The sequence below is a fragment of the Dysidea avara genome, chromosome 10, assembly GCF_963678975.1.
Source record: "Dysidea avara chromosome 10, odDysAvar1.4, whole genome shotgun sequence".
Taxonomy (NCBI): Eukaryota; Metazoa; Porifera; class Demospongiae; order Dictyoceratida; family Dysideidae; genus Dysidea; species Dysidea avara.
In genome coordinates, this window is record NC_089281.1 from 734,026 (window position 1) to 749,958 (window position 15,933).

Below are 15,933 nucleotides of genomic sequence, written 5' to 3' on the forward strand. Positions count from 1 at the left end.
GCCTCGTAACTGCACTCTAGGAACTGTTTTTTTTCATCCTGATGTTTTAGACCTTCCATTTTTGCCTCATCTAAAGGAGTCTGCTAAGTTGTCTTACATCCTGGCTATTGAACACTCTGTTGACCTGATGATTGTTGAATTGCGTCAGTCTCTTTTATCTACTGACTTCAGGATGCTCCAGGTGTTGTTTTTGATGCACTTTCTGCTGCTAAGGCATCAGTTTCTAACATCCGTTCATCTACTTTTAAGAGCAAGGCTTGTAGCAGTTTATGTTCCTCTCATGTTGATTATTGGAATTATACTCTCAAATCGTCGGCTGTGCAAAATATTATATTATAGTAACAAAAACTGATGTATGGTTTACCTGAAAAGCAACTTTCTTTCTTATTGCGGGTCAGTTGTGACACCTGTAAAACATGGTTGGTTGTAGGCTGAGTAGAGTGACAAAGGGTACATACTGGACTAATGATTATATTCCAGCGGGCCGGATTCAATGGTGTTGGTAATAACTGGTTGTTCTGTTGCACTTGATCAAGGGAGATACACTTGGTATCACGACTACATTTTGCAGGCTTTTGTTCACAACTTTAAAAAGGATTTACCACTTTGTTATAAGCTTTATGCTGATCTTCCTGGCTACCAGGCAAGTGTTAGTCCCCCATGTACTATTCTACTCATATCACATCTACTCTAAGCAGACCTGATCTCATGCTAGTTTCCACTGATTCCATCATGCTATTAGAACTCTCTGTGGTTACTAATACTCAGCATCACTTTTTGGCTACAAGGAACTGTAAAGAAGATTGCTACAGTTCAATGTATGTCATCTACCAAAGACTACAATACGTTACATACTTCAGCAGGCAGCTTGTATTGCCATCTTCTGCGACATTCATTTGAACACGCACTCCAGCTATCAAGTACTGACTTGAAAGTGAAGAGGCCATTGTGCTTTGCTTTCAGCTATGTTCAGCTTTTTATACAGCACTACAACAAAGAACAGTAGGAGAAGCGCCTCAGCAATCAATCCAGTCACCACAAAAATATGAACGATTCATGAGCCCAACTAGCTAGCTATTCCCATCCTAGCTAGAATGAAACCTAGTTTTGCATGGAAAAAAGAAACAAGAACTAACCTGCAGAGCCTATATAGACCTTCAAAACACCACCTGGACTGCCAGCAAACACACAATCACCCCCTAACAGGGGCCTTAACCAGAAAGCCCTGCAGTCTATTGAGCACGCCACAGGGAGTGGAAGATGAAGCAGAGTCCAACTCCCACAAAGGACTACCAGGCAATAAACTAAAAATGTCTGAGCATTGTGGTGCTACACAAACAGAAAATCACTCCAACCAGTGATGATAAGCATGACTGCAAGAGATGCCTGGTTGTCCTCGCAGCTACTCAAAAGTGAAGTGGCCATTTACGTACTTTGCTTTCACAGCCCATTACACAGTGTTACAAATGAAAAGCATCTCTGCAATCAATCCAGTCGTTATGGGAAAATACAGGTGATAAGCATAATAGCCAACACAAACACAGGGAAACTTGTTATCACGAGTAGATACCTTGCATTGTCAAAGAAAAGAACTGGAGGACAAAGGCAAGTCCATGATGTATGTATTGTACTTACTGCGGTTGGCAAAATGGCACATCTCAGGACGAAACGATGCAGAACAGTGAAGCAATCAAGCCCATAGCCTTATCTATTGTCTTGGCTGGAGACATCAGTTAGTCAGTCAGTCAGCATAAATTCTGTTAAAATAGAAAAAATTAAAATTCCATAGAAACTTTTTGAAAGGGTCTGGGATTGGTCTGAGGACATTTTTGGGCTTGGCTGTGCCTAACCAATGCTGCCAAGCTGTCATGAAGGGAAATTGAGGCTGGTTTTAGGGTAAGGCTGAACTATCCTAACCCAACGCACTCATGTTAGCATTAGGGTTGGGTTGGACTATCAGCCTTGGTTTCTTTCCAACCATAGCTGACTTCAAACTCACCATAAACTTACCTGCAAACAACTAGTGTGTTTGGTAGTTGAGTTAAATGATAATATTACGGTAAATAGCCATTTCATGTTCGAAATTGGTACCAGCACAATATCCACTGCCCAAATAAAGAAATATATTGTCGATATTTACTAAACATCGATGTCATTATTTTGCTATTGACAATATTCGCTAAACATCGACAACATTTGCTAAACATCGATGATACTTAGCACACATCGACAATGTAGCTAAATATTGGTGGTATGCTGCTGCAAACATTCTTTTACATTTTAATTTTCTGCAAATCCTGCACTTGTACAATAATAATGCGATGCACTTGCTGAGCTATGTGCTTGTGTGAGGCTCTGTTGGAACTAGATATATAGGCTATTTATAGTTACATTTGTAGTAGGATCATGTGTGCGTGTGTGTAATTAGATTTGATGATTGTGTTCCTACATGGTGTTGCAAGCAGATATCCCACCTGCGTAGCCATCCACTTTATTGTCATCTTTTGAGTTATCTTAACCAATCAACTGATTCACTGGTGCTAGTTAGAGACACCACAGAAGTTCTGATCCATAGAGTTCAACTGAGCCTTCACCACCAAGGATCCCTTGTCAGACAATGTAATTGGCTAAACTTCTCACAGTCAATTATTTTGTCAACATTGCAGTCGAGCCACATGTGAGATAACAGTGGGTAACTCTTAGCACATCTGCTGTCATACACAACTTCTCTTTTAAATTGAATCTCATGTCCACAAGCCAGTCAGGTCCATTCTCCACAGTTCATATCTCACCAATTCTGCAGGGGTAAAGGAATGTCTGCGGGGTTCTGCTGCCCAGGACAATACTTCCAATACTGTGCACAGTGTGCAGGGACCAGTCTCCTCACTTCGTTCATTCTATTCTCGACAAATGGCTTACATTCTTCATTGCCCCCTTGATCTAATAAAGTGCTTCAGTAAAACAGCACTGCTCCTGCAGTAGGAACTCTGTCATTAGTGCCATAAAGATGCTGGATGTGAGGTTCGCTAACAACAAGGAAGACAGAAGTTCAAGTCTTGGATTGATAGTTTGTTAGTAGGGGCAACCTGTGTCTTTGATGCCACAAAATATGTGAGGGGGCATAGGAAAAGGGACCTATAGAGACTTTGTAAACTTTTGAGTAAAAGTCAGTAAATTTCCGTTTATTGTAGGTAAATTACATACATTACAAAATTACACTTGTATTTAAATTCTTTATAACTTTATGTAAGCAATTGATTATCAACTTGTAATTAGAAATGTGAATAGCTAGAAAGTTGTGGAATTCTTTGATTAGCATAACCATGTCTAACTGCTATAGGTCCCTTTTCCTATGCCCCCCTCCCCACATATTTACAGTGGTGATGGCACTTTCTTAGATATACCACTGCCGTATACACTGCTGATGATGCATCACAGACTGCAGCAGCTTGAGGCCTTATCTAATAGCGTGAAGTAGCATCAGGGATCAAAGTTGTAACTCTGATACTAGTGATCTCCGTTTATTTAGTAAATGACTTGTCAATGGCTCATCCCAGTCTACCTTGCTACTGCAGGGTTCTTTGAATAAAATCTTAAAACAAACAATAACAGGGGACACAAATCTAATAGTACTTTGCTGTCACGCCAACAGTGCATGTGCCTCTTTGTTGACTCTATGACACTGATTAGTATTAGGGCTGAAACAAATACTGCAAATAGCTACTTGGGTACTCGTTAAGGATTTTGGTATCAGATGGTACTTGTTATGATAACATGACTCAGCTCACATGATGCATTTGACATCAGGGAGTGACACAATGAAGGCTATAGAGTTTGATTGGCATAATTTATTGTCAGGAACACTCCTATCAGTACTTTAAATATGGTGTGTGTATCATTGTTGTTACTTGAAAAAGCTGTAAACTGCTTAAAGTCAGTATAAAACATGTCAAATGGGTATTGACTACAAAGTAGCTACTGTAGTATTTGTGAGTACTCAATCGTTAACTCTAGAGAGTACTCGAATACCAAAAAACCATGATTGTTTCAGCTCTAATTAATATAGCCAGTTCATTGAGGCCAAATATTAGCTCATCTTGGACATAATTCCATCACACTTCTAGGGTTTTCTGTTCATTATCTTGCTGCTCTAGCCTTCGATATTTAGTACAAGTTTATCCTCTTCCTTAACCGGTCTGTTTCTTGACTGGAGAATCTCTTTCTCTCTCACTCACTCTCGGTTTGCTGAGCTTGTGATAAACTTTCTGAGGTTAAAGCCTCCCTCTGCTAGTATCTCAAGTACGTATGTGTCACCATCACAATCAACACCCAAGCTTACATCATTAACATACACTGACCATAGAAACTTCTGGGTGGATGTCATTGTATCTCTTAAGATGGTGTGGCATTGAGAAGAAAGGGACTTGATTATACACCAAAAACAAAACCGATGAAAAATGGACATTAGGTGTTCTCTAAAAGCACCGTCACGCGTGTGTATGGAAAATACAGCACGAGGGGGAGGCTAATACAGCACAAGGCGAAGCTGAGTGTTGTATTTGCCTCGAGATACAGTGCTGTATTTTTTGTTCTTGCAAACATAGGCAGTGCTTTAAGTGTTTTATTGTACTTCCTGGTTGTCTTGCTGGGAGCGATTTTCTTGATTACCCAAATCGCTTCAATAGTTTCGGTGATTAAAATATCAGTAAGTTGTCATATAGTCTATCTGTAATGATTTAGTAGGATTAGTTTGGCTAGTTTTAGCATTTAACAGTGTCACATATGTGATCAATCGTGCTGTCTGAGTGGGGTCGTTTTCGTATCAGAGAAGTAGTGTAGTCAACTATGTAGTTATAAATATTGATTTTGATTATCAGCAATAGAATATGCTGCCATTGCTATCAGCTCAAGACCTTTCTTTCTTTTTGGTCTTCAGCTTTACCACTGGGCACCCATAAGTTAAATATTTCCTACACCCCCGGATTTCAAGTCAAGCCAGCATGCAGATGCATGCATATTTGCTTGCATAAATGAATGTACAGCTATAGTAACGCAGCTCACCATATTAAATGCAATTGGTTATGGCAAATCATAAAAACAATTGATTATTTCCATGCACAATGTCTATACTGAGACAATTAATGTGTGGTCTGTATGACTGTCACAAGCTATAAACCTAATTCATAATCATGCTATACAAAACTCTTACTTCTATCCATACATGAATTAGGCCAGTGTGTAGTATAATGTTGTGTTGCATGGTTGTATATTATGTATACTACATACATATATAAATGGCCAATATTTGTTGCTTCATAATGAGTATGAACTGATTCAATTGCATTAGTTAGAAATAAATTTTGTATTGATTGATTAGCCTTTGTATACTACCCAATTAACTTAATTAGGTATATAGTTGGATCATTAAAAGCTGTTGACAAAGTAAGTCAAAGTAGTCTCTCATGATCAAGTGCCTGCTCAATGTGGGATTTTTCTCTGCTAGCTACTATTTTGTGTTAAATATCTGATTTGATACCTGCTACACACATGCTTTCAGTAGCCTTCTTGTCTAATGTGATCAGTAGTCTTCTTATCTAGCTAGTAAAATGAATTATATAGATGCTGGTTGAATGCTGGGGTAAAGTACCCCAGGCTACATTTGTGGCTCTCCTTATAGGATATACTTGCCTAGACTACAAGCTGTCTGTGGATCAAGTCACCATCTGGTCGGGTGCCTGGATTCAGTGGAATGGAATGGAATGGAATAGAACAGTGGAATGGAATGGAACGGTACTTAGGTTATTTCAATTAGTGGTCACCTCTTTAAAAGACCACCTTCTAACAAAGACCACCTCTTTACAAAGACCGTTTTACTTTAATATCTTAATTGTTGCTTTAGAGCCCTATAAGACAGTCTTATTGATGAATTGTGTGCCACATGATATGTCTAGAAAAGCCATGCAGTGATATCTGATTTATGATACAATACAGTAATAGCTATATACCCATACAAAAACAGCTTGGCTATACAAAAAAATATGTGTCCACGAAACTAAAAGCAACTGGCAACTAAAGGAGCTAATATCTAGAAATGAATGTCAATATACTGGCAACTAAGTATAATTTACAATAATCTTAGTCCTTTATCATTGACTTGTGCAATCTGACTGTATTCCTAATTAATTCCCTATAAATCTAACAGGCTAGTAAATTGGTACCTTTCTCAATAGTTCGGCATTGTTGAACACCAGTCATGCAAAATGTATCGAAATCCTTCTTTTATGTGTAACCTTTGACTTGTGGGATGTATGAAACTTCTTTGTAATAACTTAAAGCACCTGCTTTCCTGCTGTACTTGACTAGAAACAGTGTGTCATCATTGCTTTATGCATGTACTCCAGGTGTATGGGTCAGATTCTGACCAGGCTGAGTAGTGAAGCATCTGAGTATGCCATACATTGTATGTCATATGGCTTTGCATTACAGATTAGCACATGGGCTTGCTGTTAAGCTAGCAATTAAGTGATGTAAATTAGTGGTACTCAATAATGTTTGTATAGCTATATAAATGTCATAAATACATAACTATAACTAACGTCATTTCCTTAGAGGATACCAGTTTTGTTTTTACGGTATACTTTGTGTGAGTTTCAAGCAATTTGGCCACATAATGCAATTAGTATGGAGTGTATATATTACATTAAGAAGTTAGCACAACTTTTGTACTGCCTTTTGCATGCTGTATATTGACTGAATATTCTTTCCATTGGAAATGCTATAGTATTTAATCAACTCTGGTCTTGAGTAGTTAGCTCTACCTATGCTTCATGGAGAGTACGTATGTAATCTTTTCTGATAGCATGATAAGAAATTGTTATATATCACATGAAGCATTCAGTACTTAAGTATTATAGAATTGTAATTATGTACACATACATAAAATTCTTTTGAGATTGCACACCCTACAGTGAGGTAGCTTAGCAAAATTATTGTTACAGGGTGGATAAAAGCACCATTTTTGGTACACAAGTTCTTTAGTGTACTTATCAATATTAGCAAACCTAATTATGTGTGGGTTGAAAACAAAATGGTCATCAAGTAGCCCCAGTATAGTACAGTATATTATACACTTGAATAATGAGTGAAATGCACTTATGTAGTTTTCCTATATATTCTGCATTCAATACATATGTACAGACTTGTCAAATGAATTAGTAAATGGCATTGTAAGTTAACTTTTGCATGTGTGCAGTTTGAGTAATCTTCTTAGACCAGTTAGTGGCCAGTGTTTAAGATGCATGTTCACAACTGCACTCTGGTCAATGCATTTAGACTAGTTAATATAAGCTATCAAGCTATAACTCATGCACACGGTGCAGTTTGGTAATGACTGTTAACATTACATAAGACTGAAGAAGAGGACTACTCACTCAAGAGGACTACCATAACCATATAAAGACTATTCAAATTGCATATATAACTTACTGAATCATTTGACAAGTTTGTACATATTGAATGCCAAATATAATTCATTTAAAATAGGAAAAGTAAGCGCATTTCACTCCATATTCAAATATACTGGCTATACTGGGGCTACTTGATGGCCATTTTGTTTTCACCCCACACTAGGTTTTATATATACATCTTTCTCAGCACGTTCTATATTTATAAAGATGCAAGGGACCCTTGCATCTTTAAATTAGCTTGTTGTAAAGATAACACTAATTTCTCAAATTGCTGGAAACTTTAAAAGGTGCTGGGAAAGATACATAAAATTGTCTAGAATTTAAACAGCTTTCTTGGATCATTATAACTACACTTGCCACCAAACATACATTCTTGCTTTTTCCCTTGAAAGCAAGTTTGGGGTCAGAATATTTTAGATTATAGGAGGTCTGTTATGGCATTTTATATTGTTCTTACTGTGCTTTTACAGATAAATTATTAGCTACAGCTTATTAAAGGAGATATATGCAATATGTCTGTTAGTGGTTGACTGCTCTATTAGAATATTTAGATTTGTTTGCTACAAGCAGTGACCAATAATAATGGAGGCATGGCACCCCTTCTAAAAATGGTCCAAATGCTTCAACAAACCTTCAGAAAAAGATTGGTGCTTTTATCCGCTTTGTAACAGTTTCCTCAAAATTTGATGCTAAGGACATGAGCTGCACTGATGTGATATTCATTAGCATCCATCAGCAAATATTTAGAGTATATAGCTACTATTCCTGCATGGTTATTATACTAGTAACAAGCATATAGTGTGTGTAACACAGTTGTACTGGTAAGTCACATTATAATTAACTGCTAGGACAAAATATGTAATAGTATGATTCCATCATAACTCATCATATAAGGCCAGGCAAACTTGATTAACTGTTTCCCTGCCCGCATCCCTTTTTTGCTTCTAATTTCATTATTGCTCTGTTATCATTCACATGCACATTTATTTTAATGCTAAGAAGGCTGGTTATCAGTTTACAACACAGCAAATGTCACTTGTACCACAGAAACGGTGGTAAAACATAAGTACTAGTTCTTAAAAGGCTTTAGCTAACCTTTACAATAACAGACAGCTTGATTTGGAGTATTTTCTTTACTAATGAATAATGAAAAATGACCTCCTACCCGCATGGAAATCCGAATTGTTATGGATGAGAAGCAAATAATCAAGTTTGCCTGGCCTAAAATACATCTGTGCTTTATAGATATTCACTGTCAATGGCTGGGTCAGTTCCACCAAGTGAACAACTTCATTCCAAAGCTCTACAACATTGTATGGAGTCCATTACACAAATCATTAATTCAGTTTGACCAAGTGATGGACAAGTCGTTTGTCAAAGAGCTCATCTCACTGAAGGAATTTCCAGTTCTGCAGCACCAGGCCAAGTATAATAATAGTAAAGCTGTTAGGAATGTAGTTTTAAAGGTGATGAAATCACCAAAGCCAGTTTACATGGAGTTCCTTGGTGCCTTAGAAGAAATGGGTGAACCTTGGCATAACTGATGAGTAAATGAAGGTTTGCTTGTCTGCTTGTGAAGTGAACATTGTCAACTCCTGTAATGTGACTGAAGCAATCAATAGTGGCTTAAAACTAGCTGATTCTATAATTAGACAGCAGACGATACTTGGGCCAATTGTCAATGATATAAGGTTTAAGAGGTCTGTTGGAAAAGGATTCACAGATTTCCTAATTTACATCAATGTCTTCCTCAAAGCATTTGAAGAAGATATACCTCTCAAGAAGTCACAGAAGCAATCCATCACTGATGAGCTAAAGGATTCCATAGTACCATTTGTAGGGAGTTTAGTGACACAGATATTGAGCCAGAGCAGTCGGAGACCAGTTCATCATCAGTATCCGTTTTACCGAGAAGGGCTGAGAAGATAGCTGACATGATCAAAGGCCTGTGGCAGCCAGTTTGGTCAAGATCATCCATTAGAAGGATCAGTGCATTGTTGCCTATTTACAAGGGTATAACTGAAGTGGTGAGGGGAATACAAAACATTGACTGTAGGCCTTTTCTGTGAGCTGCTAGGAGACATAGCAAATTTGAGAACTCATTTGGAAAATGTAAGAGGAAATTTAACTACAACACTGCATTGCATCTACTTTGGTTGCTGGATTTGGTGGGGCTACATGCCTTATTCTAGGAGCAATATTGCTTGCTACACCAGCAGTTGCTGCTGGTCCACCCCTATTGATTGCAGGAGGAGCATTAACAGTGTGCATAGTGATTAAGTTGGGCTCTTCATGCTTTACAGTGTCATTTGGTGAAGCAATAGATAATGGCTTATATGATGGAAGGACTGTGATGGACTGTGTTGATAGACCCACAATTGAAGTAACAAATAATTAAATTGGCAGTGGTCTACTATTTATACATTTAAGGTTGTCAGTCAAACCTCTCTAGTCTGACAAATGCCTTATAGCTTGTTGTGCAGTGGCGACTCTAGACATGACCTACAGGGGGGCCAAGTAGGGCATACTATTGCTATATGGCTGTAACATAAAGTAGAATTTCAGGGTGCAACCCCAGAAACTGCAGGATTTTTGCAATTTGAAGGCTTAAAAACAGCCTAAAATTGATTCTAAAAACATGAAAAATGCTAAAAATAATAATGCCAATCTATATTGCAAACTTATTTTTTGGTAGCCTTGTCTACCCTTAGGTCACCTATAGTATGTACAGCTGGATCCTGAAAAACAGCTAAAAGTGAGAAAATGAATATTTCAGCCATGAATGAGATGATTAAAGGTGACAATAAAAGTGTCAACAAAAGACACGTGTGGTTTGGCTCCATTACAAGTTCAAGAGAGGGTTGCAATATACACTATGCTTTTATGGCTTCCTATAGGAAATGTATGGTGAAAATTTACATTGACCATAAACATATTGTGTCAGGAATTTGAACAAAAAGTTTTGCAATACTTTTTGCAGGTCAAGAAGTGCTACAAATGAGCCAAATTTCAATTCGTGTGCAATTGTATTATCCACGAGTTATTAAATTTTTTTGAGGATCCAGCTCAATGCGTACATACTAACTATAATAATAGAGTAGCATAGTGCAAAAATGGGCATTTTGTGACTCTGTGAAGCTTTAATTTTGACACAAATTACGCTCCTTGTGACTTATTTTTTGATATAGTGCCACTGCAGATTTGACTTCCTTTACAGCCAATTTTACATTGAAAATTCACCATTTCTGTATTTATTTCCCTGAGGCATTATTTTATGCTGTTAAATCAAATTAACTTGAAGGTGTTGACCTAAGAAACAACTTGACTTTTGTTTGAAGTGAATAACTCATTCCATGCACTCCAAAGTTATGTGGGACCATTTATAGTGACAAAATTCTTGGAATTTGTTTACCCTTGGGGTTTAAATGGTCATAACTTTGAAATGAAATCACCTATTGACTTCAAATAGAATCAAGTCGTTACTTTATACAAGACCATACTTTAAACAAGACCATTAATTTGAAACCATGTTTTAACCTGAGAAAAAGGCAAAAAAGTTCAATGCAAAAATTATTGTAAAGGTCACCAAAGGTCAAATCTGTAATGTCACTATATTAAAAAATAAATGTCATAAGGAGTGCAATTTGTGTATGTGGAAATTTCAGAATCATATAAAAAATAACACATATTTTGCACAATGCTGCTCTAGTTGTTGTGCACATACAGAAAACATCCTCTGACATTTCTGTACTCTAGCTACAATCCATAAAATGTGGTGCCCTATAGACTATTAAAATGTAGTGTGAAATTCACTACTTTAATTTTGTTGTGGATGCAGCTGTACAGTAGAAACGAAATGGTATATATGTGGGTGAGGATGAGTACAACCTTTAATTTGATCAGTGAAAACAGCACCAAAGGAATTATTACTAAAGCAGTGCTTAAGAACCACGAAAATGTTATTTATATATAACCTCAAAAAAGTGATCACGATCTTTGAAAAAAATGGACTTTCTGACTTTGTGACCATAGTACATTATATGCAAACTAGTTAGTGGTAATCAGATATAAATTAGGGTTTAGCCTATTACCCTAAAGTACCATAATGCTAGCATAATAGGCCAGAAAATTTTGCTGTTTTGTATGAATTAGCCTATAAAAACTCTAATAAAACAGTCAGCAACTAGTTGTAGGGCAAATTTTATGAGGTTTTCAGTTAAAAAAGCAGCAATATCCTTGTTTTTGATCACGGAAAGTGTAATTATTAGCCAAAACATGGGAACTGAGAATAATAGGCAGAATAATAAGGCATTGTAGCATAGTATATAAGATAGGCTGGTAGGTGCACCAGGAGCTAATCACTGAATAGAAGCTTGGTGTAGAAAGGAAGGGGTACAGTTTGTAGAAGATGTAGGTTGTGTTGTTCAGTTTGTAATGATGGCTCATTCTTTGATATAATATAGCTGAGTCCACTATTACATCAAATATCAGAGTGGTCTTGTAGTCACTAGTGATAAATTAAGATATCCCTTTCACCAAGTGTAAATGGAAGGTCTCAACAGTAGCCTTATGTGTAGATTTGATAACACTTGCTCTATTCAAATTGCTTCAACTATGGATGTGCATTTATTTTTATAAGCCTCCCTCTGATCTTTTATTATTAACTAAGAAATGAGCATAATCTTTCTTAAACATTACATGTGTTCTCACCTTTTGTGCTGTCGAACTTATGTTATACTAGCTATACACTACAAGCTCATGTAGTCATAGATCTAGCTTAATAAAATTTCATAGGGGATCTATTGGGGTGGATTTAGGATTTCTCAAGTGGGGGTGTAGCATCTATGATAGGAGCTAAGAAAAGTGATAACTACATGGTTGATACAACTAGTAGCTAGCTAAAGTAGAGTGTGTGAAACACACTCAGCAGCACATGCAGAGCATGCATGCTCCATCTAGGAGGGTCTGGGGGGCATGCCTTCCCACAGAAAATTTTTGCAATTCTAGCCTTCTGAGATCAATAATTTTGACTGAACTGTGTACTATATTGAGTAAGCATAAGCAGTGTAAGCCACTTTTAACTATTATAAGTGAAATCATTATTTTCTAGCAGTGGTAATACTATATATAGTTGTCATGTAAAGGGTACAGCACAAAGACTACAGCATGGTAAAGTTAAATTTCAATGGGTCCAGGAGTGGAAGCTGTAAGATACTTTATTCTAATAATTATCACTAAAAGATCAAACCACTACCAGCTATAGTTATATTCACCAGGGAAGAGCCATTATATATGATTTGGGATTTCTGTAATTATTGCAAGGTATCTCCTTTGGAAAGTTGGAATTTAAGGTGATGTGTGCTTTTGTCACAGATAAAGAACTTGATATACCTTCAAATGCATGCATCACACAAGTAGAAGAGATATATACATGCAAGCATGCAGTGGTCACATTTTATTTGTTCTAAAGCTATTTAAATTTTGGAAAATGCGTAGAACTTGATCAAATAAAGAGCGCAGTCCCCAGATACTGTAGCCCTGTTAATTAACTTTATAGATGCATAGAATTAATGTTTTTAGATGCAAAAAGAACCAAGTATCAAGTTTATAGTTACAACTAAATTTACTCCTATTATACATTTAAGCAAAAAGTTATTCTCAGAATAGCAAAATAGCCTTTTGAATTGATGTCTTATGATTCATGTAGTGCATAGAAATGTCTTTTAAGCAATTGGTATGTCAGGATGTTTGGCACAATGGTGTATGTATGTACTTCCATGTAATGGTTAGCAGGGGTACATTGCCTGATATGTACACATGGTGCCCAAGGGCGTGCAGCGCACGAGGGCAATTGCATACATATATGACTGCCAGTGTTTGCAGGTAATATGTTACACTTTAAAAGTAAGTTTAAAGTAGTGGTAAGCCTTTGAAGTTACTAAATCGGTTTTTAAGGCCTTTGATATGGTTGAGAGTGCCTTTGATGTGGCCTGGCAGTATTCATCCAAGAACCTATGAAGTGGCTGAACATATCATTATGATTACTACATCAAAGTTTCATATTAGTTCTAACTGTAACACTAGTACAACCATAAGAAACCTATATCACCAAGAGACAATTTTGATTGTGCTGGATTCAGTTGGTCTCAATTGAGAGCCACAGGAGGCTCAATTGTAAGCTATAGGAGATCATTAAAACCCATAATGTAAAGTGCATGATGCCATCTTGCTCATATAGGTTTATATACTTTTTAGTACAGTATTCAGTAGTAAGAAGCATTAAAGCTGTGCAGTGCAACATGCAGATGTCACACTGTCACGTGTGCTGACAACTCGTTACTGCATATTCCACAAGAGTAGTAGACTGTGCTACATTACATTTGTAGCACTAAAAATTCCTTTGATCTGAGGTGTGAAAGTGTTACATATTACTACTACTACTACAACAACTACTACTACTACTGGTATATGCAGTAACAGTAGATAGTCCATTTGAGTGTTTGGTGGTGTCATCACTAGCGATGAGGTGTTGAGTAGACAATTCTTCTTCCCCAGCTTTTAAAAATTCATCAAAAATCTCAGAAGCCTCAACACTAGCATCTAGTATCTCTGGATCAATATCTGTGATGTCATTACAATCCCATATATCACTAATACCACCGTGGGCTACTGGAAGTACATCACAAGGAATGGTGTATTCTGTGGATATTATGTACATTAACCACATATTATCTGAAATGAAAAACCATATTATCATCTTATATACCGAAATTCTGGTAACCTGTTTCCAAATTCTTGAAATGCTAATGAAAGGTGACAATTGCATGAAATGCAGTGGCAATGCATCTTGTAATTATAAAGTATAAGGGATGTACTCCAAGTATAAGAAAGTAATATAGCAACTGCAACGCCACAAATACAGTAATATTTTTGTAGAGAAATGGCTTTTAAGGAAACATGCATATAATAATTATAACTTGCAATTCACAATGTTTTGCAACCTAAATCTATATCCATAAAGCTGAAAAGACATCTGTCCGTCCATCACACCGCTTACTCACCAAACTTGGCACGAGTCAACACAATCTGTAGCACTCATCATCCGGCTACTCTAAGATTGTTATCACGAGTTCACGCGTACTTCCCTTCGTTCTCTACAGCACGTAGAAAGTCAAGGTGTAGAGAAAACTCGAGCAACATTTCTTTGAAAACCACAGTACATACCTTTCAAATGGTAGAACACTTGACTAGCGTGTAAGAGGTAGTGGGTTTGGATCCATGTTTTGGCATATTTTTTTCTTTCTACTCAGTACCTTTTTGTGCATACCTTTTTAAAATATCGACACAGGACTTTAGCAAAATTAAACGTCCTGTCATCTGGCAACTCGAGTGTTGTTGTAGCAAATCAATACATGCTTTTGTTCGCTCTTTATAGGGCAATGAAGGCACTGGTGTAGGGAAGGATCTGAGAAGGATCAAAATTGAGCTACATTTCTGTCAAAACCACAGATAAACAACTGTGGCAATTTGTGCACCTCCCTTAACCCCTAGTTATAAATAACCAACCTGGGTTCAATCCCTAGTGTTGGGGGTAATGCGTTGCATAGTAACGTGTTACATAATATTATTACCCTTTTTGGTAACTAAGTAATATAACAAAATATGCTGTAAAAACAGGTACTATAACTCAAGTTACTTTACTTGCAAATGTAATAAGTAATAAAGTTACTGTAACAAGTCTAATATTATGTAATATTATTACTTTAAGTAGTGAAGTTACTAATCTCGTTAGTAATCCACTGAGTAATGCCTAGCCACCAGTGTTGGGAGTAACACGTTACATAATATTATTTCTTTTGTGGTAACTAAGTAATATAATGAAATACGCTATAAAAACAGGTAATTTAACTCAAGTTACTTTACTTACAAATGTAACGGGTTACCATGGGTAATATGTAACTGTAACTAAATAGTTTAGTTGTAAATAATATGTAATGTGTAACGAGTTACATTTAAAAAGTAACTGTCCCAACACTGTCAATCCCCGTCTAGGTCATAACTTTTTTTTTCACTTTTGGAACCTTTTTGATGCACCTTTTTGTTCTATCTGTTCCATGCAAGTCTTCATCTACAAACTCTTATGCTCAGATTTTCAGCACTGGCACTTAACTGTCTCACATCATAGGGACTCTTATAGCACTTTTGGGATAGGGCAGGCGAATTGCCAACATATTTGTTCATCTGTGTGTTGGTCCAGTGTGTTATATTATAGTAAATAAAAGCTTCTTTCACCAGTATCCAGAATATCTACATCTCTGTTTTAAGCACATAGGTGTGCACTCACATGCAAAACTGTTTGTTCAGACTCACCTCAATACTGCTGTAGTAATAGGCAGCTTGCATGATTGGACAGATACTACTGTGCATCTACAATACTGGAACCATGCAGATACCGTAGTTTACACCA

General features: G+C 36.8%; 1 protein-coding gene across 2 annotated transcripts in view; it reads right to left on the bottom strand.

Annotated features, from left to right (window-relative positions):
* Positions 1-13,860: 13,860 nt before the first annotated feature.
* Positions 13,861-15,933, bottom strand: part of LOC136269421 (DNA-directed primase/polymerase protein-like) — a 39,987-nt gene continuing 37,914 nt past the window's right edge. The window contains exon 16 of one of the 2 annotated variants that reach the window (XM_066064985.1): positions 13,861-14,087. In XM_066064985.1, coding sequence (XP_065921057.1) covers positions 13,888-14,087 — 200 coding nt within the window. In that variant the 3' untranslated portion in view covers positions 13,861-13,887. Of the gene's footprint in view, positions 14,166-15,933 lie in introns of both variants that reach the window. The other variant, XM_066064984.1, reaches the window with a different exon arrangement.